We start from the raw sequence: 26,425 nt of genomic DNA, 5'->3' as shown, positions 1-26,425 counted from the left end.
ATCTGCTTCCTGGTAGCATTCCTTCTTGTTCAATTTTTTGGGGAAGAGTTTGAGTAAGATTTTTATTAAATCTTCTTTGAATGTTTGGTAGAATTCACCTGTGAAGCCATCTGGTCCTGGGCTTTTCATCTTGGGGATTTGTTTGATGACTATTCCAATCTTGTTATTTGTGAATGATTTACTGAGGTCTTCTATCACTTTTAGGGTCAGTGTAGATTGTTTCTATGTTCCTAGGAATTTTTCCACTTCATTACATTGCCTAGTTTGTTGGTATACAGTTGTCCATAGAATTCTCTTATGATCTCTTTTATTTCTGTGGGGTCAGTAGTAATGTCTCCATTTTCATTTCTGATATTTTTTTTGTCTCGCTAAGGGTTTATCAATTTTATTAATCTTCTCAAGGAACCAACTTTTGGTTTTGCTAATATTATTTTTGTTGTTGTCAATTTCATTTATTTTTGCCTTTGATGTTTTTTATTTCATTCCTCCTGCTTGCTTTGGGAATAGTTTGTTGTTCATTTTTCTAATTTCTTCAGCTGTGTAGCTGGGTCATTGATTTTTAGCTCATTCTTCTTTTTTAATGTAAGCATAGAGGTCTATAAATTTCCCTGTCAGCACTTCCTCCCTGCATCCCATAGGTTTTGATGTTTTGTTTTCATTTTCCTGAATCTTGAGATATTTATTGATTTCTCTCATAATTTCTTTGACCCAGTGATTTAAGAGTGTGTTTACTCTCCATGTATTTGTGAATGTTCCCTTTTTTTGCCTGTTGTTATTTCCAGCTTTATTTGATTATGATCAGAGAAAGTGCCCTGTATAATTTCAATTTTGTTAAATTTATTGAAATATACTTTGTGACTCAACATATGGTCCATCCTGGAGAAAGATCCATGAGCACTTGAGAAGAATGTGTACCCTGTTGTTTTGGGGTGCAATATTCTATATAATTCTGTATTAGTCAGCAAAAGGGGTGCTGATGCAAAGTACCAAACTCTGTTGGGTTTTATAAAGGGTATTTACTTGGGGTAGAAGCTTACAGTCACAAGGCCATGAAGAGTAAGTTAGTTACTTCCCTAACCAAAGTCTGTTGCCAAGTGTTGCAGCAAGATGGCTGCCGAACTCTGTGAGGGTTCAGCCTTCCTCCTGCCTCTTAAGGCTCTATGGTCCCAGCTCCTTCCATTCTCAACTGTAAGGTAGCATAAGGCTGGTCTCTCTCCCTGGGGCTCATTTCTTTCCAGGTTTTCTCAGCTGTTCAGGGCTCTGGTCTCTTCAGTACAAATTATGAAGTGAACAGCTTGGCTTTCTCCCTGGGGAACAAGCATCCAAACTCCACTCTCTCCTCTGCTATGTCATTTTCTGTGAGTCCTCGCCCCACCTAGAGGACTTAACATCCTACTGATGTGGCCAAATCAAAACCCGAAGCTTAATTTAATCAAGTAAATGTGAAACCCCTGAATCTAATACAACCTAAAATGTTCAGAGGAACAGACCAGTTTACAAACACAAACCAATATCTATTTTTGGAATTCATAAACAATGCCAAACTGCCACAATGTCTATTAGGCTTAGTTGATTTATCATATTATTCAAGCTGTTTTTTTATTGATCCTCTGCCCAGCTGTTCTATCCACTTGATAAGAGTGGTATTGTGAAGTCTCCATCTATTAATCCCTTCAGTTTTGCCAGTGTTTGCCTCATGGAATTCGGGGTCTCCTGGTTAGGTGCACATGCACTTAGGACTGTTCTTTCTTCCTGGTGAATTATCCCTTTTATTAATATATAATGGCCTTCCTTGGCTCTCATAGTAGCTTCGCTTTTAATATCTACTTCATGGATAAGTATAGCTACTCCAACTTTTATTTTTTAAAATTTTTGGTTACTGCATGTGTGGAGTATCTTTTTCCAGCCTTTCACTTCCAATCTATTTATACCTTGGGTCTAAGGTAAGTTTCTTATGACATCATATAGAAGTCTCATATTTTCTTATCCAGTCTGCCAGTCTTTGTTTTCTGATAGGGGAGTTTAAGCCATTATCCTTCAATGTTATTACTGTAAAGGCAGTTTGTACTTCACCCATTTTGACCCTTGAGCTTTGTATGTCATCTTATTTTCACAATCTTTTTATACTTTTACTGATATAATCCTCATTTTTAGACTATCTTCTAAGCATTTCTCTCCTGTCTTTTCTTTTCAGGCTGCAAAGTTGGTCTCTTGGTTAAAAACTCTTGTTTCTATTTAAACTGTGAATATTCTAAACTTGCCCTCATTTTTGAAAGACAGTCTTGCTGGATGAAAGATTCTTGCCTGGCAGTTTTTTTCTTGCAGCATTTAAAATATACCACTGCCTTCTTGCCACCATGGTTTCTGATGAGAAATCGGCACTTAATCTTATGGAGCACCCCTTGTAAGTGATGCATTGCTTTTCTCTTGCTGCTCTCAGGATTATCTTTTTTTCTTTGGCTCTGACATCCTGATTAGTATGTGTCTCAAAGTAGGTCTATTCAGATTTATTCAGATGGGAGTACAGTGTGCTTCTTGGACATGGCTATCCATGTCCTTCAATAGGGTTGGGAAATTTTCTACCATTATTTCTTCAAATATTCCTTCTGCTCCTTTTCCCTTCTCTTTCTACGGGGACACCCATAACACATTTGTATGTCTCTTGCTGTCATTTAGTTCCCTAAGATGCTGCTCAATTTTTTTCATTCTTCTCATTATCTGTTCTTTTCCATGTTTGCTTTTGGAGGACATATTTTCAAGCTCACTGACCCTTTCTTCTGCCTTCTCAAATCTGCTGTTATATGCCTTCACTACATTTTGTGTGTGTGTGTGTGAGGTACCAGAGACTGGAGCTGGGGTCTCATAGTGGAAAGCCAGTGCTCAACCACTGAGCCATATCAGCTTCCTTGAGTTAGCTTTGTTTGCTTGTTTGTTGTTTTTATCAGAAGGCTCTGGGAACCAAACCTGGGACCATCCATGTGGGAGGCAGGCACTCAATGGCTTGAGCCACATCCACTCCCTCCACTGTATTTTAAATTTTATTGGGCCTTTCATTTCCATAAGATCTGATATTTTTCTATGTATGTTTTCAAATTCTTTGTGCTCAGTGTCTTAATATCCTTATCCTTAATCTCTTTAGCCATCTCATTGACTTAAGATTTGTTTGAACATCTATGATTAGTTGTCTCAACATCTTTATGTCATCTGGAGACTTAGCTTGTTTCTTTGACTGGGCCATACTTCCTGTTTCTTGGTATGGACTGTAAATTTTTGTTTGTATCTTGGCATGTGGTCAACTAGATGATTTATTCCAGGTAGTTTTTCTTTAGTCTAGGGCTTTCTATTTGATCGGCTTTGCGCTATAATCTCTCTTTGATACTCGGTTCAACTTAATTTAGAACTTCATAGTGGGATGTTTGGCCAATCTGAAAAGTTTCAGCTCTTTTTCACCTGTTTCTTGCCCTTTCTCCCTGGCTGGTTGTGTAGTAGGAGCTGAGGATGCAGTTAGTACTGTAAACTGTGGAGGCTACAGCTGACTGCATTGTAGGATCCTGTGGAGCTTCTCCCATCTTTCTCCCTGCCAGGGGGAGAGACAGAGCTGCAGCCATGTGCCATAATCCAAGCCTTCAGGCTTACCTGGAGAGACCAATGAAGTCTTCATGCCTCTTCCTCCCCTGCCTGGGGCAGGAATGGAGCTTCAGGTGTGGACAGCAAACTAAGCTATGTTGGTCAAAACTGACCATGGTTGCCCAGGCAGACTGAGGAAGCACCGGCTCTCTTCCTCTCCAGTCAGTGGTGGAGACAAGAGTCTCAGGGGTGCCCAACAATCTAATCTGTGGGCCAAAAGCACCTGTAGTTGTGCACAGGAGATACTGTTCCCATCCTATTCTACTGGGAGGTGGGGATGGAGTCACAAGTGTCCAATAATCCAGTCTACATGGGACAAAAGTGCCTGTAGTTGCCCAGAGAGGCTGAGGAAACAGCCCCCTCTCCTATCCTTTCGAGGGGTGGGATGAAGCCACAACTGTCCAACCACCCACTCCATGTGGAATGAAAGCTACTACTACAATTGCCTGGAGAGGGTGGTGCAGGTCCCCCCAACTTCCTCCCTGCCAGGGGTGAGGCTGGAGCCTAGGCTATGGCTGCAATTTGACTTGGGTGGAAAGAAACCAGTTCCTACCATTTCTGTGATTGTCAATCAGCCCTGCTTCAACTCATGCCATGGGTGGAGTTAAAATGGAGGCTACTGGTCTCTTTCTGACTTGAACAGGTTCAAACTTTAGCTGTTTGAGGATCAGACTTTAGCCAGCCAAATTCACCAATCAATAGTGGAAGTCAGTACCTGACTGTCTCTTCCCCTGGTTTTGGGAAATGTAGCTTCCAACTCCAGTCAGGGAATAGCTCCCAGGTGGCTTGCGCCACCAGTGGGGGATGGGCACTGGCCTCTGCAGCATGGAGTGCTCTACTCATGAATGTTCACTGTGGATGGGCAGTCTCCTCCTTCTGCTCTTCCAACGATGTTGCAGGATGCTTTTCTGGTCCCCTGGGCTCCCTAAACAGTTGGTATTTACTAACTGCACTGTAGAATGAGCTGACTCTTGGAGCAACTTACTCTGCCACAATCTTGCTCCAACCACTCAAATTATATTTTGAATGACCTATAAAAAACTTTGTCAATTGCTGTTGAGTCTGATGCTGCTTTGATTTCTGTTCCTTTGTGATTTTTTTCCCTTTTCTTTTGCCCTGGTATCTTTCAGGATCTTCTCTTTAGATCTGGTATAAATATTTTTCCATCTTTGTGCCAACAACTGGTAGTACAGTCCTGCATTTAAATTAAGATTTTAATGGCCGGTTACATGCTTTTTTTCCTCCCACTTTAAGTCAAGGGTTCTTCTGACCTGTGACAGGTAGAACTGTAACAAAAGGCATGGCTGTAAACAATGCCCCAGTAATGTTATATGGAGGGACTGAGGCATCAACACAATTATTCCAAGGGAGCAGAAGGAATGGTACAAAGTAGGTTTGGGTATACCAAGTGCTCTATGCAGTCACTGAAATCCAGGCTGCAGTTCATACCATGGGTATTCAGAGAGACATTTATAATTCTAAGATAGTTCTGTAGGATTAAAACAACAGCTTATTTGTCTTATACATATTTGTACTCTGAGGCTAACTTGTATTATAAAAAGCAAAAATAAAGTAAAAAAAAAAAGTACATCCTCTACAGTAGTTCCTTACCTAGAGTCTTGCTCCTCATTACCCATTTTAAAAAAAAGCCTTTTAAATTTTGTTATGAAAAGTTCAAATACATTAAAAAAATTAGAGGCAAGTATACTCAACACCCATATGCCTATCAATGAACCTTATCAGTTGTCAACTCATGGTCAATTTCATTTATACCTCCACATAACCCTCATTTATTTCAAAGAAAATTAATTATTATAACTACATCTAGGGAAGCAGATTTGGCTCAACTGATAGAGCATCTGCCTACAGGTCCAGGGTTCAAACTCAGGGCCTCCTGACCCATGTGGTGAGCTGGCCCATGTACAGTGCTGATGCGTGCAAGGAGTGCCGTGCCACGCAGGGGTGTCCCCCGTGTAGGGGAGCAAAGAACATACAGTGAATGGACACATGGGGGGGGAGGGGAGAGAAATACATTTTATAAAAATTATATTTTAAAAAAATTAAAAAATTTAAAAATCTTAAAAAAACACATCAAGTAATATTTTAGTGTCTTTAAAATGTAAGACTTATTTTTTAAAAATGTAACTGCAACCCATTCTACCTAAAATTATTCATTCCTTAATATCATCAAATATCCATAATGTACAAAATCCTCTAATCGTACACTTTTTAAAAAAGCTTGTTGGTCCATTTACACTGAAACTGGGTGCAATGTTTAAGTCTCTTTTTATATATATAGATTTTCCCTTCCAGATTTCTTCCCTTGAAATATTTTGAGGAGGAAATTCATCAAATTTCCATAACCTGGAGTTTTGCTAATTGCATTCCCATTAAGTTGTTTAACATGTTCCTCTGAGCCCTGTATTTTTTGCAGACTAGATCTAGAGGCTTGATCAGACTGGGGTTATTATTTTTATTTTAACCTGAGTGCTTCATCAGCAGACACATGATGATCACTGCCTTGAGCTATTATATCATTAGGGGAGAGGTACCTCAACTTTAAATGCTTTATTTCTATTTCTGTTGGTTAAACTTCCATATCTCCAAAAGTTACGTTTAAGCAACAATTTAGTTTTTTCTTTACATTTTTAAAGACAATAGGCAATAAAAACCAAAAATTTAAACAAACATTTTGACAGCAATGTAAGAAAAGTAAACAATCCACAAATAGCACAAGTAAATTCTGTGAAAAGTGTTCATCTTCAAAGATATGACTTTTTTCTTATTAAATAAGTAAAATAAATTTTATTTAAAAATTCCAATCATGTTAAAGATAAAAGTGGCATTTTCTTAGTGAAAGGGCAAATGATATGAATGATACTCAAGCCAGAAAATATGGAATCCTAATCAGTGAGCCCATTCGGAAAGAAAAGGCCTAAAGCCCTGGGCACTCTCTTCTGGTCACCTCAAAATTGTTTAGGGCTTTTTCACATGCTTAAAAAAAAAAGCTGTTATGATCAGGCTTAGAAATGAAAAGCCTTACACATATGGCCAAGTTGCTATGTAGTTCTCCAAGACATCTTTATACTTCTGGGCAGCTCCCATGCTTTCCCCTTTCTTCTTAGAAGAATCTATGGTCTTATCCCTGGGTCCCACTAAGCCACGACCTCTATCATCAGAACCCACCACTTCTCCTGGGGTGCCACCTGGAGGCCTATCAAGCCCTGGGAAGCAGCCCTCATTAGAGCTCTTGCCAGGGCTGTCCTGTACTCAGACTGGAAAATGTGTAACAGCCTTTCCTCCTCCTCTGAGTGCCTCTGCAGTCCATGGGCTCCAGACCTGGTTCTTAGTTCTAGAGGCTCCTGGCCAGAACCAGCCTGACTGCAGGAGTCTCCTTGGAGAATCTAGAGCACCCAACAATTCCATGAGCCCACGTGATGCCATTCCTTGAATTATCAACTTAAAACACTGTCTTCTGAGATTAAGGTCTCTTATCCTAGTCACTTTTCCCTCTCCTCTCCCAATTTTATTTTACTTTTTTTGTTCCTTTGTTAATTTCAGTAATTTAAATGAGGTATTTTAATGTCTATTTCTTGATCCATAAACTGTTACTGCTGCCTTTTTTTTTTTTTTAAAGATTTATTTATTTATTTATTTCCCCCCCCTCCCCTGGTTGTCTGTTCTTGGTGTCTATTTGCTGCGTCTTGTTTCTTTGTCCGCTTCTGTTGTCGTCAGCGGCATGGAAGTGTGGGCGGCGCCATTCCTGGGCAGGCTGCTCTTTCTTTTCACGCTGGGCGGCTTTCCTCACGGGTGCACTCCTTGCGCGTGGGGCTCCCCTACGCGGGGGACACCCTTGCGTGGCACGGCACTCCTTGCGCGCATGAGCACTGCGCATGGGCCAGCTGCACACGGGTCAAGGAGGCCCGGGGCTTGAACCGTGGACCTCCCATGTGGTAGACGGACGCCCTAACCACTGGGCCAAAGTCCGTTTCTCTAGAATTTCTTAAGGTCAAATGGATTCTCCTTGGTTATACTCCACCATGATTAAAATTATGCTATACGTAACGTTGCTTCATAATTGGGTTGTGACTTCCTTTAAATATTTTAGTTCTTCCTGGGATTTGATTGCTTTTTAAAAAAGAATCAATCATGCTTTCATTTTGTAAATATCCTTCAGCTATTTATTCTGTGTATATCTGAGAATTAACACCATATATTTTCTTCAAGCTTTCTTCTTAAAGCCCACTTCCTATAATTTGGACTAATTGCTTTGTAGGTCTGCTGTAAGGTTTTTATATACTGGAGTTCTTTTCACTAGACTTCTTGGTTAGTTACATTTCACCCCACATCTTCCTCTTAATTTTCACTTTACTTTGTGGCACACTGGCCTCAAGTAACTCCTCAGAAAGGGTGTAAGATAAAATTTTGGAATGTCTGGAAATATTTTTCTTTCACAACTGCATTGATAATTTGGATAGTTACAAATTCCCAGTACAAAATATTTTCCTTTAGAACTTGGCTTTGCCATCTTCTAGCATTCACTGTTTCTGCTGGTGTCAATCTGATTTTCCTTGCTTTGTAGGCGTAGAACTCAGATTATGCTAGGATAAGCAAGACGAAAAACAAAAGCCCAATTCTAATTCTTGCTAGATGTACATTATAGACTGGCAGGGGAGCTCTGCTCCATAGTTTCTCAGGGACTCAAGCTAATGGCAACTCTACTATGTTGTATCTGCATCACTGGAATGAAATCTCTGGCTGTGGTATGGAAAGGGGAAAAAAGACTGGAGAACTGATTGGGGGCTGTCACTTCTTCATCCAGAAGGTAGCAACATCTCTACCTACATTTAATCAGCCAGATCACTCTGTGGCTTGGTTTACCTGCAAGGCTCCGGGAGAGAACAAGTTAATCGTAGTTTTTTATAGTCCATCCTGTTGGTCACCAAATATTCTGTTCATCCATCCCTCATGCAAACACAGTTACAAAACTTCCCTCTCACTCCTCCCAAAATAAGAGAGATTATACAAATTGCGTCCAGCTGCAGAGCTGAAGTGCAGGAACTCTAGATGATGTATAGTAATGTTTCTGCCAAGTTGGGATTAACTCCTTTTGGTTTGTAGATATAGCCAACATACAATAATTAAACAAGGACAGGAATATGGAAATAAACATATTAATAAAGGGGAAGGATGTGAAACACACAGGAGTCCTTAGAAATTCTGAAATCCTTCTGGACAGACATTCTTCTAGGAGAAGTGGGAAATGTTCATTAGCCAAACCTTTGGTCAGCTCTCTGGAAGGAATTCCTCTGTTCACTGCTCTTTCTAGTCGCTGACTGCACCCTTTCTATTATCTGTCTTGGTCACTTCTAAGGTAGGTTAGGGAGTATTCCTTGTTTTTTTTCAGTTCTACTTACTCTCAGATAGTGAGGGATACAAGGGCCATTTTAAGCATCAAACGGTCATAGGATTATTTTATTCAGGTTCACAGTTCCTTTGGCAATATAATGCTCTAAAATAGTAGGCTTCTTATCTGCTAAATTCTACTCAGTTTCACGTGCCAGTTAATACAGGAGGCTATTCATCTTTAAAAGAAAAGCTATATCCTTAAAATGAGAAACATTGTTCAAATGAAAGGTTCACTGCATGACACATCCTTAATCTATTCCTTGCTCCAGGCATATTCATCTATTGACAAATGTAGCACTCACAGTTGTGAAGGTTATACCTTTAGACTGATCTTTGCCTTGATTTTAAAAGATCCGTACCTAAGTCTTTCTCAGTATTAGCTCTTAATGTCTGGGTTATGTCTAAAAACAGAAGGCCTTACCAATGTTTCAAGGTCCCAAATTTCTTATCCTTTCTGCTTGCGACTTGGACAATTATTTCGTGAGATCATTTAATTTTTGCATATGCAGCCAATAGCAAACATTCATCATTAACATTATTTTTCAATCTCTTTCAAGAGCCACACATTCGTAAGGTACATGGATCTTGCCATCTTTGCAGCCTCAAGTGTCCACTTCCTTCCCACGTGTCTGACTGCCACCCTATGGTACATACTGGTATGTGCTAGGCAGAGGGTACCTACCTGACGGCCCCCAGTAAAATCTTGAGTGCCAAGTCTCTCGTGAGCACCTCTAAGCAATATGTACACGTGGTGCCGCATTTTATTGCTGGAGGAACAGTGTGCTCCGTGTGAGCCCTCAGGGAAGGGAGAGAGCATAAGGAAGCACGCACACACACGGCTCCAGACTGCACCTGGATCTTCTCTTGGCCGATTCACTTCTCTATCCTGTCATTGTAATAAACCTTAGCTGTGATGTTAAACCCACATTTTGGTCAATCTTTCAGAGTTGAGATGAGCCGAAAGAGGGAAAATGTTAAAATAAAATTCGGAAGTCCATTAACCTGAAGTGACTGACCTTGGCTTGTCCCTGACTGACAAATCCAAGTAGCAGAAAAAGTTCAGAGGCAGCCTTTCTGTAAACACCTGAACTAAAAAATAAAATCTTAATGCTAGACAATCGAAAATAGACACCTTAAAAAGGGATTTCCACCAAAAACTTGCCCAAATAAGACAACGCAACTTAGCAATCCAATCAGAACACGGCCTGGCTCGCTGCTGCGTTTGCCCTATACGGCCGTCCCTTTCCTCTCCTCGGGGGCGCTCCTTACCACTTTCAGTTTGGTGCTTCCTGATTTGAAAACTGACTATTGTCCAAATGCACTTTGATAAAATTTACATTTCCTTAGTTTATCTTTTACAGAATATAGTGTCAGAGGTGGGATCCGAAGGAGACCCCTAGTGGCCCCCAAGAGCAGCACGTAAGCGTGTGAGGTACCCGTGGGGCTGAGGATTTCATCCACCGCTTTCCTGCTGCACATGGAGGTGGGGGGGACGTTCCTCGGAGGCCAACTCCATGGCCTCAGGTCAAGTTCTCGAGTTTAAATGGACACATTAAAACTGGACTGGGTCTAGAAGACACCTGAGGTAAGATGCTGACCTTCTGGTAGGGAAACTTTGGAGGAGAAAGTGAGCACTGGACACATAAATGACCCAATTTAAAATGGGTTCCTCATGTGCCTTCCTAGAAAAATGCTTTATACTAAAGAGAGCTTGGTGCTACAGTGACCATGATGGGAAGTTCTAGTTTACACAAGTTTATACAATTGAGAGGAGCACTTGAAAAAAAAGAGGTTCCCAGACTCTACCAAGGAGTGGGGTGCATTCTTTGATTGGTATTCAAAAGCTCCTAAAAGACAGACTTTTTAAAGGATTCCTTGAAGCATGCTGACAAAGGCAGACTCTTTTATATAAACCAGTAAGTTTTCTATCTTTGTGTTTTGTCTGTGACTGTTTTTCTGACTCATGATTGAAAATTTTATGCTAGTCCTCTATTTATCTGTAATATATGTTATGCACATGATATTTTCTTACCTCCAGATGGTATTACCAAAATTAATTTATAAAATCCCTTAAAGGAGCTCTATTTTAACTGGCTTAAAGATAAATAAGTGCTTATATAACTTACTCCTAAAACGCCAGAAATGAAGAAAACCTAACTTCTGATACTTGAAAACAAACCCAAATGTTTAAAAAATTCAATCTGTATGATTAACGTAAATCTTTGGTAAACAGGACTAATTTAATATTGTTAAAAGGAGAAGAGCTGTATCTTCTGAGTTACCAGTGTTAAGTACAAAAGAATGCATTCTGAGTGATGTTCTTTCTAAACATGGGTTTACTGTTCAAATATGCTAGCATTGCATCTATTAGGTATTTAAAATGAATAGCAACGTAAGTTTGCATTTAACAGAATTGAGTCATTAGTCTGGCAAAGTTTATTTCAACAGTAATTATGTTTTGTAGGATGTCAGCTTGAAGACAGTTTCTAAGATCTTTATGGTAACTTAAATATGTTAAGGTATACAGCATATTCTTTTATTAGGGAAAAATAAAATAGTTTTGTCTTAAAGCAAAATGACTGGTTCTTGCAGAATGAGAAAGATGAAAATGTAGGGCAAAACCTGAATGGATAAAGGAAGTTGTAAAAGATATGTGAAAAAGGAATTTTATTTCTTATGGTCAAAGTTGAGTATGATTTGATGGGTCTACCTATAAAATTTTTAAAAGCCTTAATATCAAATAGTATACTGATAAAAAACTAGAGTTTGATTTTTTTCTCTGTTAATATGACAAAGTTTTCTTGGATTATTGGTCTGTTCTTAGTACAGGGTTGTAAAGGTTTTTTTTTTCCTTCCCCTTTTCTGAATAATCAGTGTAAGAAGCAGAGCCTGTGTTTTATTGGCATAACTTCTTATACTTTACATTGTCTTTATGTTTACTTTTAATATCTTTTATTGTCATTTTGGTTGAATGATATTGTTTCACAATGATTCATGATTTTATTTAACCAAGTGTTCACACCTTCTAACAACTTCTGACATTTTGACTCCTCAAATCAAACCCTAAATGATACCTATTTTATATCAAACTGTCTCTGGGATTTTCCAGAGGCCCCCTGGAAGATCACAAAGGATTTCTTCTTTCACCTTATAAAAAGAGAGGAGGTAGGCATAGTTAGGTTTAAAAGAGCTTACAATCAGCTACAGGTCAGAGCTTCATCTTCAGGAGAAAAGAGACTTTAAATGAGAAGCAGGGAAAACTAGATAAATCATGTTCCACCTGTCAACTAAATAACTCTAGTGAAACTGTAAAGGTGGGATGGGGTCAAATACTCTGACTGACAAGGCCCTTTACACATCTTCAAATGGATTTTATACAGTTCCTGCAAGCCCCAACCTAATTTCTAAGCTTACCTAACTACAGTTAACCTTTTTTCATTGATTGTGCATAAAAATGAAAATGAAGCATGATCAGTCCTCACTCAAGGACACAAAAGTCAACAGAGATTAATCACAAAACATAGGCTTCAGCTGCTGCAGTGCCTACGGGCAGTAGCTGCTGCCGCCAAATTAGTGGAGATGGTGGCTAATTTAGCCCAACAGCACACTCTGTAGTTAAAAACACCATATGCACTATGCACCAGCTCCTATTCTCAAAAACAAAAAACCACACACAAAAAAACAAAAAGCAAAATCAAAACATGTCAGCTGGTAGACTGATTTCTTATAAAAACCTGGTGATCTCCCCTTCAAATATCTAATCTCCTACAGTAATACTCTAAGTCATGCAACTCTGCTGCCACTGCCTGAAACGAGTGTGCTGCATGACTGTGAGGCTGTGGTTTCTCAGTTTCCTCCCCAAGGCCAGCCTTACCAAAAATCTCCTTAACTAACTCAGGCTTATCTTTTTTTTTTTTTTTTTTAAAGAGGCACCAGGGATTGAACCTGGAACCTCATACATGTGAAGCATGCACTCAACCACTGAGCTACATCTACTCAGACTTATCTTATTTGTAGCTGGGTCTTAAACAGAAACAAATAATATCAGGCAGGCTATGCAGTAAGTAGTCTAGTGAAAATAACTAAAGGTCAACCAACTCCTGAGTCCACTTCTGCCCAGCAGGCTGAATTAAATAAATAAAACCTGTCATTTAGCTAAAAGCAAAAACAAAAGCCTATTAATATTCCTATGGACAGTAGATGTGCTTGGAGTAGGTCATGATTTTGGAATGTTATGGAAACAATGGGGATTCCTGACTGGGTAAGGAACCCCAATAAAAAAGAGTAAACAAGTATCTATAAAAAAAATAGCTGCAATAAAAATAAAGGCAACCTGAATACACTTGCAAAACTGAGCCAAATATAAAGGAAAGGCATTGGCTGATCATTATGTAAAATTAGCAGTTCCACAAATTGTACAAACAACAAAAAATTGTACCTTGAATAAGGTCCCCCCCTAAGACCTCTCCAAATGATTTAGATAAGTCAACTAATGCTTCTAAATTTGAAAAAGACAAGTGGTGTCAGGTTTGTAAATGGACAAACCTGGGAAAACACTCTGGAAGGCCTGGATGACTGCCTGGTTGCCCCAGAGTTGCTAAAAGAACCTCTAAGAATACTCCATAAAATTCTCTATCACGGAATTAAAAAAATGAAGTGGCTGCAGTAAAATATGGGTAAGGATATTGTCCTAAGGTGGCCAGAATAATATATAATCAATGTCTGGTCTGCCAAGTTCCCAATCTACAAAAATAATTAAGGTCTTAGGTGGTGCATTTCCACCAGCTCCTGACCCATCCGAACATTCACATGTGCATTTCATTCAAATCTCTTCTTCTACAGCTTACCAGTATGTACTTGTCATAAGATGCCTGTTTCCAGATGGATCGAAGTTTTTCCTTGCTTGAAGATAGGTGCGATCACAGTGACAAAGGAAACTGTTAGAAAATGTGTTCCTGTGTGGGGAGTCCCTCACAAAATATCCAATGATCAACGGACCCACTTCACAGCCAACTAATTTTGCAACTTAATGAAGTCTTCCAGATACTTTGGCACTGCCATTGTCCTTACCATTTCCAATCATCTGGAAAGGCAGAACGAACAAATGGCATATTAAAACAAAAATGAGCAAAAACCCACAAGATTGCCCTGGCAAAAGTTCCTCCTTTAGCTTCAATGGTTACATGATCAACTCTTGTTGGAAAACATAAGCTCACTCCTTATGAAAGAGTGACTGGGAAACCAAGGTCCTCGATGACAGCCTCATCTGTCACCTGCTCTGAAAAACTCTGATATGACTACATATTGTAAAGCCCTAGTGCATTATTTCTATCAGGTGAAAAAAGCTTCCAGATGCCTTAGAGCCTGGAAACTGGATCTTCTGGAAACACCAACAATGAAAGACAGCCCTTGAACCCTGCTGAAAAAAACCAGACCAAGTACTCTTCACCACTCACAATGGAGCCAAACTTCAAGAAACAGTTGAGACCATGAAGTGGAAAGCTTTCCCAAGATCATGGATCAAGCATCCTTCCTCTCACTATGATACTCTCCTTCCCTAACCTATGCTTGGAAAGATAATGCAGTTAAGATTTCACAAGCAAAATAGCTCCAGCAGAAAATGTGTCTGAGTGTTAGATCTGTCATAACAAACCTAAGTCTATTCATGAGCTCAGAGACCCTTTGGTCCACCTGATTATTAATTTCTCCCTCATTCTAAACACTCGTTTCTTTTACTTGAATTGTACCAATATTTGCATATCGAGTACAACTACTAGACTCAAGACTCACTTTACCCTATTTTGACCTTTCTTGGACTAGTATTCTTACTTTAAATATAACTAGTTTAAAAGAATTATACAGGAATTTTATCAGAACTAGGAGACTTTACATTAACAGTCCACATGACTCTACAAACTACATATTTTCTTTATAACACTGTCAACTATAAGTTTCAAACCCCAATTGTGCAAACACTTAAAAGGCAAATACACTTTGGTCAACTCTCTCTTTGTACTTCCAGTGCCCCAGATCCACGGTTATCCCAGCAGTGACCGCCACTACACTGGCTGGAGTTCCCTGCACTCCACCAGACTGTTATTATTTGCTCTGAGGCTCTGAGAAAACAACAAATATCCCATTTGCCTGGGCACTCACATGGCTTAATAGTTGGCAGATGCCTGGACAATGTGCACTTGGTCTCCTCCTCACTGCTCCTTTACCTCTATATAATCAATTAAAAACTGAGCACTGGACTACTACTTTAAACTTATATGTAACTGAGTAACATGAGATTTACCTGGGGTAGCCATAATTCAGGATTTGCTTCTTTTGACAAGTTTCTTCTCCCTTGGCTAAAAATTATAATGTTAATAAAACTATAATTAAAAGTTTATCTGCAACCCTGAATACACTTGCTGATGAAACTGCTAAAGCCATGGCCACGAAACAAGTCTCTTGACTCCCTTGCCCAAGTAGTCTTGGACAACAAAAGAGCCTTGTATCACTTACTGACTGTATTAGTCAGCCAAAGGGGTGCTGACACAAAATACCAGAAATAGGTTGTTTTTAATAAAGGGTATTTATTTGCGGTAGGAGCTTACAGATACCAAGCATAAGTTACTTCCCTCATCAAAGTATTTTCGAGTGTTGGAGCAAGATGGCTGTTGATGTCTGCAAGGGCTCAGGCTTCCTGGGTTCCTCCCTTCCTGGGGTTGGCTTCTCTTTCCTCTGTGTGCTTACTTCCTGGGGCTCCAGCTTAAGGCTTCAGCATCAAATTCCCACATCAAAAAAACCCTTAACTGTCCTTTGCCATGCCTTTTATCTGTGAGTCCCCACCCTTCGGTGTGCCCCACTGGCACAAGAGGTTTACATAATTCCTTAATCATGTTTTTTTTTTTTTAAAGATTTTATTTATTTATTTAATTCCCCCTCCTCCCCTGGTTGTCTGTTCTTGGTGTCTATTTGTTGCATCTTGTTTCTTTGTCCGCTTCTGTTGTCGTCAGTGGCACGGGAAGTGTGGGCGGCGCCATTCCTGGGCAGGCTGCTCTTTCTTTTCACGCTGGGCAGCTTTCCTCATGGGCGCACTCCTTGTGCGTGGGGCTCCCCCACGCGGGGAACACCCTTGCGTGCCACGGCACTCCTTGCGCGCATCAGCGCTGCACATGGCCAGCTCCACACGGGTCAAGGAGGCCCGGGGTTTGAACCGCGGACCTCCCATATGGTAGACGGACGCCCTAACCACTGGGCCAAAGTCCGTTTCCCCCTTAATCATGTTAACTTATGAATCCGATATAATCTAATATGCCCAGAGGAAAAGGTCAGTTTACAAACATAATCCAGTATTTCATTTTGGAATTCATCAAAAATATCAAAGTGCTACACTGACTGAAGAGGGGAGAGTCTGTGCTGTGGCACATAGTACTTGTACCTGGATAAGCACTGCTGGTACTGTAAAAAATCAACTGCACAAAATTACTGAACAAGCCACCTAGCTACAGAGGTCACTGTCTCCAACCCCTTCTTTGATCTGTTTAGGAACAACTGGTTTGGAAGTTAGGGACCTTGGGTGAAGAGTCTCCTTCAATATCTTGGTATTAGCCTCCTTATAGTTCTAATAGTCTTTCTGGTGCACTCTCTTTTCTCAAGAGTCTTAAGTGCTTTTTTTGCAGCCACTAACTTGTCAGGTGGTCACACTGCGACCTGAGCAACAGAAACCACAACAAAAAGACAGAGGGTAGATACCCTTAATGAACCCAACACTATCACCTGTGACTTAAGCAATGAGACCAAATATAAATAAAACGATGGCGATAGAGAATGGTGCTAAATTCAAATTTTGGTTAATCTCTTAAGAGCTGAGAAGATGACCAAAAGGGAGTAAGCTGTTAAAATTCAGAAATCTATTAGACAGGAGGTGACTGACCTTGGCCAGTCCCTGACTGACAAACCCAAGTAGCATGATTAAAACTTGAAAGAGGTTACCTTTCTGTAAATGCCTGCTGTACTAAAAAATAAAATCTTAATGCCAGCCAAATAAAAACACTCCCTTAAAAAGGGACTTTCTACCAGAAAACTACCCAATCAGAACATTTCCTTTCTTGCTACTACATTTGCTCTGTATAAGCTGCTCCTTAACACTTTCAGTTTGGTGCTGCCCAACCTGCAAATCGTTTATTGCCCAAATAAACTTTGATAAAATTTTAAATTGCCTCAGCTTTCTTTTTCTTTTTTTTTTTAATAAAAAGACTTATTTGTGTCTCCCCCCTCCCTCCAATGTCTGCTCTCTGTCTGTCTCCATTTGCTGTGTACTCTTCTGTGTCTGCTTGTATTCTCATTAAGTAGCTCTGGGAACTGATCCTGGGACCTTCCGGAGTGGGAGAGAGGCGATCATTCTCTTGCGCCACCTCAGCTCCCTGGTCTGCTGCGTCTCTTATTGTCTCTCCTGTGTCTCTTTTTGTTGTGTCTTCTTGCTGTGCTAGCTCACCACATGGGCCAGTTTGCCTTCACCAGGAGGCCCCGGGTATTGAACTCTGGACCTCCTATATGGTGGACGGGAGCCCAGTTGCTTGATCCACATCTGCTTCCTGCCTCAGTTATCTTTTACAACACAAATGTCTAACAAAGAAGAAGGATATTAAGCCCTTGCAGAATAAGGTAGGAAATAAATATGCAATACCCACAAATCAGTTAATTTCCTAGGTTTAATAAAATTTTAATGTTCTGTATGTATTGCTTCTGAATACCTGATCTTTTAAAAGTTCGACTGAATGGTATGCCTTTACAGGAGACTAACAGTACTTACTCCTCCTTTCTTTTCATGTTCTCTCTTGCCTGCTGGGCTTTGGTGAGAATAAACCATTGGAGGTTGGCTGGATCACAGAGTGTGGGGATGTTAAAATGCCCGAGGTCATGTAGGCTTGGAGCGTATCTATCGCTGTAATGAGATACAAAATGAAGGAAAATCATAGATCCTCCCACCTCAAAGAAAATGTCTTCACAGACCTTGGTTTTAACTAGTTTAAAAAAAATCTACCTTAAAAATACAGCAATATTGACTTAAATCTTTGCTGCCTTTCAAAAGACACATTTTTTTTAGGTTGACCATTCTTCCTAGCCCTGTGACGTTCCTCATCTGTAAAATGAGTTAGTAACCTACATCATGGTGAGGCTGTGAGAGCTAAAGAGTGTTAACGTTTGCGTACTAAATGCAATCACAAATGTAGTACTAAATACATTAACATTTTAGCACTTAGTACAGTGTTTGGCAAATATTTATAGTATATGCACAAAAGAGATTGTCTATTGATTTAACACTAGTTTAATCTTATGAAGTTTTCCATAGGATTGATTTTGCCCAGTATATGGGCATATGATTACAGAATGTTCTAGAAATTCAATCCTTCAGCACTTTCATGTTGGCTTTCCTAATATGTAGAAGAGTATCACTAACAGAAATAATGACATTCTTTTCTTAATTGCAAGAACTACACAGTAAAATATAAAAAAATTTAACAAGTGAAAGAATAAAAGTAATATTTCTGTTTTAGATGTTTACCTGTTAAGGATCATTTGTAGACCACGCAGACTTCGAGGGTGAAAAGGTATTCTACTTTTCAATAGTCTGTTATAGAACACATCAAGAAGAGAGTAATATTCTTCAAGTGTCAATACTGGCTGTAATTCTTCGATATAAACAACTTGTATGCCACCTAGAAGATAGCTTATTTGGTCTTCTAAAAGCATCAGTTTCTTCTGAAGGTCAAAATAACTTGGCAATCTTTCAAAAAGCTATAGCAGTTAAAAAAAAAGAAAGGAACATTTAGTTTTATGTCACTATGATAACTCAATTTGAGGATTCTAATAAATGGTACTAAGAAATTTTAACATGAAAATCACTTTTCTAGAAGGAAAGTTCAAGTAAGAAATAAAAAGATTGAATTATTTCATAATTCTGGAAATATTAATATTAAAAATAAAATACTATACATTTTAGAAAAAGAAGAGCTTGCAGGAAAAAAAGGATCTGTTCCACAAAAAATAAGTCCTTAGTACTAAAACTTCCAGAATATTTAAAAACCTTAGAGTGACTAAATGTATTATAGAGCAGGATTTTAGAAATAAAATATATGTATTTTAACCCCAAGTTAATTCCTTCAGAATTAAGTTTAACTAAATTCAGTGAAATGCTATGAACATTACTGAGCATGTATCATGTGCTTAAATGTTTAACTGGCCCTTGAACTGCAGAGATTGTACATGTAATAAGCAACTCATCAGAATGCAATGGACTAAGATTCCAGAAAAGGTCTCTAAGGAAGTCTTATTTGACCAATCTTAACAGATAAACAGGATTTTGAAAGGGTAGATGAATATGGGGGCATTGTGTGCAAACATGGTAGCATGGAAAGGAACAGTGTGTTCAAGAACAACAAGGAATTTAGTACAGCTGGAGTGTGACATGCTTGTGGAAAAAGGAGGGCTAGAACAGGGGATTTCTTTGTGTGCTACATTAAGGTCTGTGGTGGTTTAAAACTGTATGAACCCTAGAATAGCATGTTCTTCAGGAAACAGAAGTGGTTCAACCAACTGTGCTTCCTTCCATCTACCAAAAAGGAGGTCCAGGGTTTGATGCCCAGGGCCTCCTGGTGAAGGCAAGCTGGCCCATGTGGAGTGCCGGCCCATGCTGGAATGCCACTGTGCAGGGGTGTCCCCGTGTGGGAATGCTGCCCGGCGCGGGAAAGTTGCCCTGCACAGGAGTGCTGGCCGACGCTGGAGCTGCGCAACAAGATGACGCAATAAGAGACACAGAGGAGAGAAAATAAGAAGACGTAGCACAACAGGGTGCAAGAGAGTAATCACCTCTCTCCCAGGTGCCAGGATCGGTTCCAGGAGCTGCTTAATAAGAATATAAGCAGACACAGAAGAGCACACAGCGATTGGACATAGAGAGCAGACATCGCAGGGAATGGGGATGGGTGGGTGGTGGTGGTGAGAAATAAAATCTTAAAAAAAAAAAAAAAGCTAAGCCATTCCTGTGGTGTAAAGCTATTTTAAATAGAACCTTTTGATTAGGTTACTTCAGTTAAGGTTAAGGTGTGGCCCAGGGTGGATCTTAATCCTCTTACTGCAGTCCTTTATAAGTAGGATGAATTCAGAGAAAGAGAGGAAGCCACAGAAGCCAGAAGCTGGAAGCAAGGAGACAAGGAAGAGAAGGCAGAGGAGCCCAGGGTCATTGGCAGCCAGCTTTTAGGAAGACAGCGTCACCTTGATGAGGGGTTGGATATTTTCCAATACTCTAACCATAAGTGAATAAATTTCCATTGTTAAAAGCCAGCCCATTTTATGGTATATGCTTTCAGCAGCTTAGCAAACTAATACAAGATCTTAGATTTTATATAAAAAGCTGGGGATCTTTACAAATTCAAGGAGTTGAAAGGCATCAAAAACTCTGCTGTAACAAAAGCAATAGCAATACTAAAAATTCAATGAATTATTTAAAATCTACTTCTAGTACAGTGAAACATTTTACTCTCTACTTTTTCAATTGTTCTCCCAATGGGTTATTCACATATATATATGTGAATATGTGCGTGTGTGTATATATATATTATATACACACACACACATACATACAGTAACACTATTTTAAAACTTTGAGTAAAACTATAATACCACACCACAACCAGGAAACTGACATTGATACAATCCACTAACTTTATTCAGATTTTACCAGTTTTACATTCACTCATGTGTATTTTCTATGTGATTTTATTATACGTGCAGATTTGCATGACATCACCACAGTAAGATCCTGAGCAGGTCCTTCACAAGGATCAATGAAGCTACCCTTTCACAGCCACAGCCACCTTGCTCACCCCCAACTCCTTGCAACCACTAATTCGTTCTCCATCTCTACAATTTTATTTCAGGAATGTTATATAAATGGAATCATACATTGTACAATCTCTTGAGATTGACTTCTCTCACTCAGCATACTGCCCTTGAGATTCATCTAAATTGTTACATATATTTATAAGCCCCTAAAGTTTGTTCCTTTTTATTGCTGAGTAAGAGTCTATGATATGTGTGTACCACAATTTAACCATTCTCACATTAGAAGACATTAGGGACCCCGCTCTCAGTTTTATCGCTATTATGAACATTTGGGTACAGGTGTTAGTGTGACTATAAGTTTACAATTCTCCAGTATAAATGTCTAAGAATGAAAGTGCTGAGTCATATGGTAAGCACATGTTATTTTTGGAGGAAACTGCCATACTGTTTAATATAGTACCTGTACCATTTTACATTCCCTCCAGCAATGATGTGAATTATCCAGTTTCTCCACATCCTCGTCAGCATTTGATGTTGTCACTACTTTTCATTTTGGCCATTCTGATAGGTGTGCAGTGGTCTCATGTTATTTTAATTTCCCTGATGGATAATGATATTATCTTTTCATGTGCTTATTTGCCATCTGGATATATATATATATATATATACTCTTTGGTGAAATGTTTGTCAACGTCTTCTGCCATTTTCTAAATGGATTAATTGGTTTTTAACGCTGAATTTGACTCTTTATATATTCTAGATACTAATCCTTTGTCAGATATGTGGTTTACAAATATTTTTACCCAGTCTGTAGCTTATTTTTTCATCCTTTTCACATGGGGTTTCATAAAGCAAAAGTTTTAAATTTTGATGAAGCCCAATATATTGGATATTTCCTTATATGAATCATGCTTTTGGTGTCAAGTCTAAGAACTCTTTGCTGTGCCCGAGATATAGAAAATTTTCTCCTTTGCTTTTTTCCTAAAGGTTGTATAGTTTTATGCTACATTTAAGTCAGTGGTCCATTTGAGGTAATTTTTGTATAAAGAAAGTTTAAGGTGAGAATAATTTTATTGTCTATGTCTTTACATCACGTTAACAGCTGTGTTTGGAGGGCGAAAGTTTAAAATTTTTTTTTTATTTTAAAGATTTATTTATTTATTTAATTCCCCCCTCTCCCCCGGTTGTCTGTTCTCTGTGTCTATTTGCTGCGTCTTGTTTCTTTGTCCGCTTCTGTTGTCGTCAGTGTCACGGGAAGTGTGGGCGGCGCCATTCCTGGGCAGGCTGCACTCTCTTTCACGCTGGGCAGCTCTCCTTACAGGGCACACTCCTTGCGTGTGGGGCTCCCCTACGCGGGGGACACCCCTGCATGGCAGGGCACTCCTTGCGCGCATCAGCACTGCGCATGGGCCAGCTCCACATGGGTCAAGGAGGCCCGGGGTTTGAACCGCGGACCTCCCATGTGGTAGACGGACGCCCTAACCACTGGGCCAAGTCCGTTTCCCCGAAAGTTTTAAATTTTGATGAGATCCATTTTATGTATTTTTCCTTTTACAGGATGGGCTTTTGATGTTAGTGTAAGAACTCTAACCAAAGAGTTTTGTTTAGTCCTAGATCCTGACGATATTCTGCTTTTCCTTCAAAATTTTAGTTTTATATTTTACATAGTGTACATTTTAGTGTGATCCATTTTGGGTTGATTTGTGTATAAAATGTGATGTTAAGGTAGAAGTTCAATTTTTGGGTTATGGTTGTCCAATTTATTGAAAAAGGAATCCTTCCTACATTTAATTACTTTTGCAACCAATAATCAGTTGGAAATATTTGTTTCATTTTACTTCTCAGTTCTCTAGTCTGTCTCAATGATCTATGTTTATATTCCTCTATCAATACCACAGTCTTGATGACTGTAGCTATATAATAAGCCTTAGCATTGGGTAGATTGTGATTCCTCTCACTTAATTCTTCTTTTTCAAAATTGTTTTAGGTATTCTACTTCTATAACTCTTTTTCCATATAAAATTTAGCATAAGCTGGTTTATGTTTTCAAAGTACTTTCCTGGGATTTGGACTGGAATTATATGAAACTAAGAATCAATTTGGAGAGAACTGATATCTTTACTATGTTGTGTCTTCCAATCCTTGAACATGATAGGTCTCCATTTATTTAGGGCTTTATAAAATTTCTTTCATCTGTATTTTGTAATTTTTGGCATACAGATTTTGTGTATGTGTTGTTAGGTTTAAACCTAAAAATTTCATTTTCTTTAGAGCAATGAAATGGTAGTTTTTATTTTCAGTTTTCAAACGTACAGTTAGTGTATTAGTCAGCAGTCAAAGGGGTGCTGATGCAAAACACCAGAAATCTGTTGGGTTTTTACAAAGTGTATTTATTTGGGGTAGAAGCTTACAGTTACCAGGCCATAAAGCATAAGCTACTTCCCTTACCAAAACAAAGTCTGTTGCCACATTTGACACAAGATGGTGGATGATGTCTGTGAGGGCTCAGCCACCCTCTTCCTCTGGAGGCTCCGTGGTCCCAGTTTCTTCAATATCAGCTGTAGGCTGGCATAAGTCTTGTCCTTCTCCTGGGGCTGTTTCTCTCTGGGCTCAGCTGCTCAGGGCACTCAGCTCTGGTCACTGCAGCTGCAAATTATCAGGCAAATGGCTCATCTCTCTTCTGGAGGCCTTTGCTGTGTCTAATGAATGTTCTCTGTTTCCTTACATATCTGCTACTCTGTGTTCTTCTTCTGCATGTTTACTTCCTGGGGCTCCAGCTCAAAATTCCAAAGTCCTTTCTCTGGTGCAATTTCTCTGAGTACCCACCCACCAAGGTGGCAATGACTCAACATCCTACTGATGTGGCCCAATCAAAGCCTTAATCATTAGTTAATCAAGTAAAAGTGAAACCTCTGACAGACCAGTTTACAAACATAATCAGTATTTCTTTTTGGAATTCATCAATAATATCAAACTGTCACAGTGAGTATGTAGAAATACAATTGATTTTTGTGTGTGCCTTTGATCTTGTGTCCTGCAACCTTACCATACTCACTTATTTGTTGTAGAGTCCTTGGGATTTTCTACTTTGCCAATAGAGTCATTTGCCAGCAGGACAGTTTTATTTCTTCTTTTCCAATCTGTATGCCTTTTATTTCTTTTTCTTGCCTTATTGTGTTGGCTAGGATGCCTGGTATCATGTTTTATAAAAGTGGTGAAATGGGGGAAGTGGATGAGGCTCAAGAAGTTTATTTGGTTTGGTTACCGGTGCCTCCTAAAGAAGACGAGCAAGATGGCAAGATGATGCAATGAGAAGACACAGCAAAGAAAACACAATGAGAAACACAACAAGGAGGGAGCAGAAGTGGCTCAAGTGACTAGGGGCCTCCCTCCCACATGGGAGGTCCCAGATTTGGTTCCCAATGTCTCCTAAAAAGATAAGCAGACACAGAGAACACACAACAAAGAGACACAGAGAGCAGCAGACAGAAATCACAAACAAGGGAGGGGGAAGAAATAAAATAAATCTTTAAAAAAAAAGTGGTGAAATGGGAACAGTATCTTGTTTCTACTCTTAAGAGGAAAGAATTCAGTCTTTTACCATTATGTATGATGTTACCTGCCAATTTTTTTGGTACACGCTCTTTATCAAGCTGAAGGAGTTTCCCTCCATTCTTGGTTAAGGTCCTTTTCTTGCACATATTCCTTAGAGAGGGTATGTGGATGGTATTTCTGGATATGCAAAGATCTGAAATTACGACTTTCTTATACTGTAATGGGTGAATGCTGCCCTGGCTGGATGGTGGAATCTTCTCTTGGAAGTCTATGAATATTGTTTCCCAGTGCCTTACCTTACCTTCCAGTGTTGCAGACAAGGGTCTGGATCAGTCTGAGTCTTTTTTCTTGGAGATTTTTAATGCTGAGAGCTTGTAGGATTTGAAATACTTATTATGTGCATCTTAAATTTCCCGGATTTATTCTCCAAGTCTCTTTATATCTTATGGTTTTTCATCTCACTGTATTTTTGCTCTATGTTTTCAGATATCTTTTCTTCCTAAAATCCTAGTCACTAATTTGAATCTCAGTATAACCTACCTTCCCCTCAACATACCTTCTAAATTTGATTGGTTCAAACATCATTCTCTTTAGTTTAACTTTTGAAATGGACGTGGATTTCTTTTTTTGTGTTTTCATTTTAACTCTCTTCTCTGGCTGCTCTACTATGTTAAAAGTTTTCTGCTTCTTCTTTCCCCATCTGGTTGCCAGGCCCCTGGGACAGGGTGCTATTTTAGTTTTTCTGTCAGTGAGGCTCAGCTGTTGGGATCCTGAGAGTGGTGGATGACGCAATGACTGCTCTCTTGAGGGGCAGCAGTAGGCAGGGCATCAATGCCCTACCAGCCACAGAAGGAAAGCCGCCCTGTTCCCCGGCCTCTTCCTACTTTGCCAGCCTCAAAAATGGCGAGGGCTCAGCTCACCTGCTCAATTCCTCTTCTGCTCCGGGGGGGCTTCCCAAGAAAGCACACGTCAGTCTTTCTGTGGGGATCCAGGGCCATCTGTGGCCATAATTTCCCCATGGCCTGAGTGTTCAGATTCTTGACCAGGGCTCTCCAGGGCTCCAACCCAGGATCTGTTTGGCTTGGGAGATGTGGAGGAGGCGACGCTAAAGTTGGCGTTAAGAATGGAGGCCAAGTGGGCACAGGAAGAACCACCCTTTCAGAATCCCCTACTGGAGCTTTTAAAGTACAGTGAGTATAGACATGGCCTAGGAAGGAGTAAGGGCTAATGCAAAGAGTTTGTTTTTAGGGTGTCTGTATTATAAGTAAATTATTTTTTATTATTTAGAGTTGTTGATTTGGTGATGCTGTTTTACTGTTTATGTAATAAAGTAAAATAACAAAATGAAGTAATTTTAGGAAATTTCTTCCAGAATGTTGACTCTCTGTGGAGATACTTCATGATACATTGTCCTACATAAATAGGAAACTCACTATTTTATATATACAAATACACTACCTTTCATTAATGTTAATTCTACTTTACAACATTCATTACCTCATTTGACAAACATATTAAATCCTATGCTAGGCAAGGAGGATACAAACACACATAATAAAAGAAATCAACACTTTCAAGGAGCTCAGTCTAGGAGGAAAAAAGGTGTGGAAATAAATTACTATAATACAATGTGATTAACACATTCACAGAAACTCAAGCAACGAGAACAGGAGTGACACAGAAGGACAGCACAGGATGTGCCAAGCCAGGAAGCTTCTGTGGAGATGACTGATGGTCAGTATGTCAGATGGACAAGGCAGGATGGCTGAAGGAAGCAGCATGTACCGCACATAGAGGAGTGCATGACTCAAACATCTGTTAAGTTATGTAAAGTTATGTAGACCACGAGTATTAAAGATGCTTATTGGTGAGAAAGGACAAGAATAAAGACATTTCCAATGTTTTAAAGAATTTATCTGGGAAGTGGATGTGGCTCAAGTGATTGAGCACCTGCTTACCACGTGGAAGGTCCTAGGTTCAGTTCCTGGTGCCTCCTGAA

The 26,425-nt window shown here is 39.5% G+C and overlaps 1 protein-coding gene across 11 annotated transcripts in view; it reads right to left on the bottom strand.

Annotated features, from left to right (window-relative positions):
• Nucleotides 1–26,425, bottom strand: part of TCAIM (T cell activation inhibitor, mitochondrial) — a 78,919-nt gene that overhangs the window by 9,417 nt on the left and 43,077 nt on the right. For 6 of the 11 annotated variants that reach the window (XM_012520122.4, XM_058288650.2, XM_058288644.2 and 3 more), the window contains 3 exons: nt 26,385–26,420; nt 18,593–18,825; nt 17,840–17,971 (listed from right to left, as the gene is read on the bottom strand). In XM_012520122.4, the coding sequence (XP_012375576.1) occupies nt 17,840–17,971; nt 18,593–18,825; nt 26,385–26,420 (401 nt within the window). Of the gene's footprint in view, nt 1–15,289; nt 15,390–17,839; nt 17,972–18,592; nt 18,826–26,384; nt 26,421–26,425 lie in introns of those variants that run through there. The other 5 variants (XM_004479730.5, XM_058288646.2, XM_058288647.1 and 2 more) reach the window with 2 other exon arrangements.

This window comes from Dasypus novemcinctus, chromosome 26 (assembly GCF_030445035.2).
Source record: "Dasypus novemcinctus isolate mDasNov1 chromosome 26, mDasNov1.1.hap2, whole genome shotgun sequence".
Taxonomy (NCBI): domain Eukaryota; kingdom Metazoa; phylum Chordata; class Mammalia; order Cingulata; family Dasypodidae; genus Dasypus; species Dasypus novemcinctus.
Note: the sequence above shows the minus strand (reverse complement) of the source record. Positions and strands in the feature narration are given on the sequence as shown.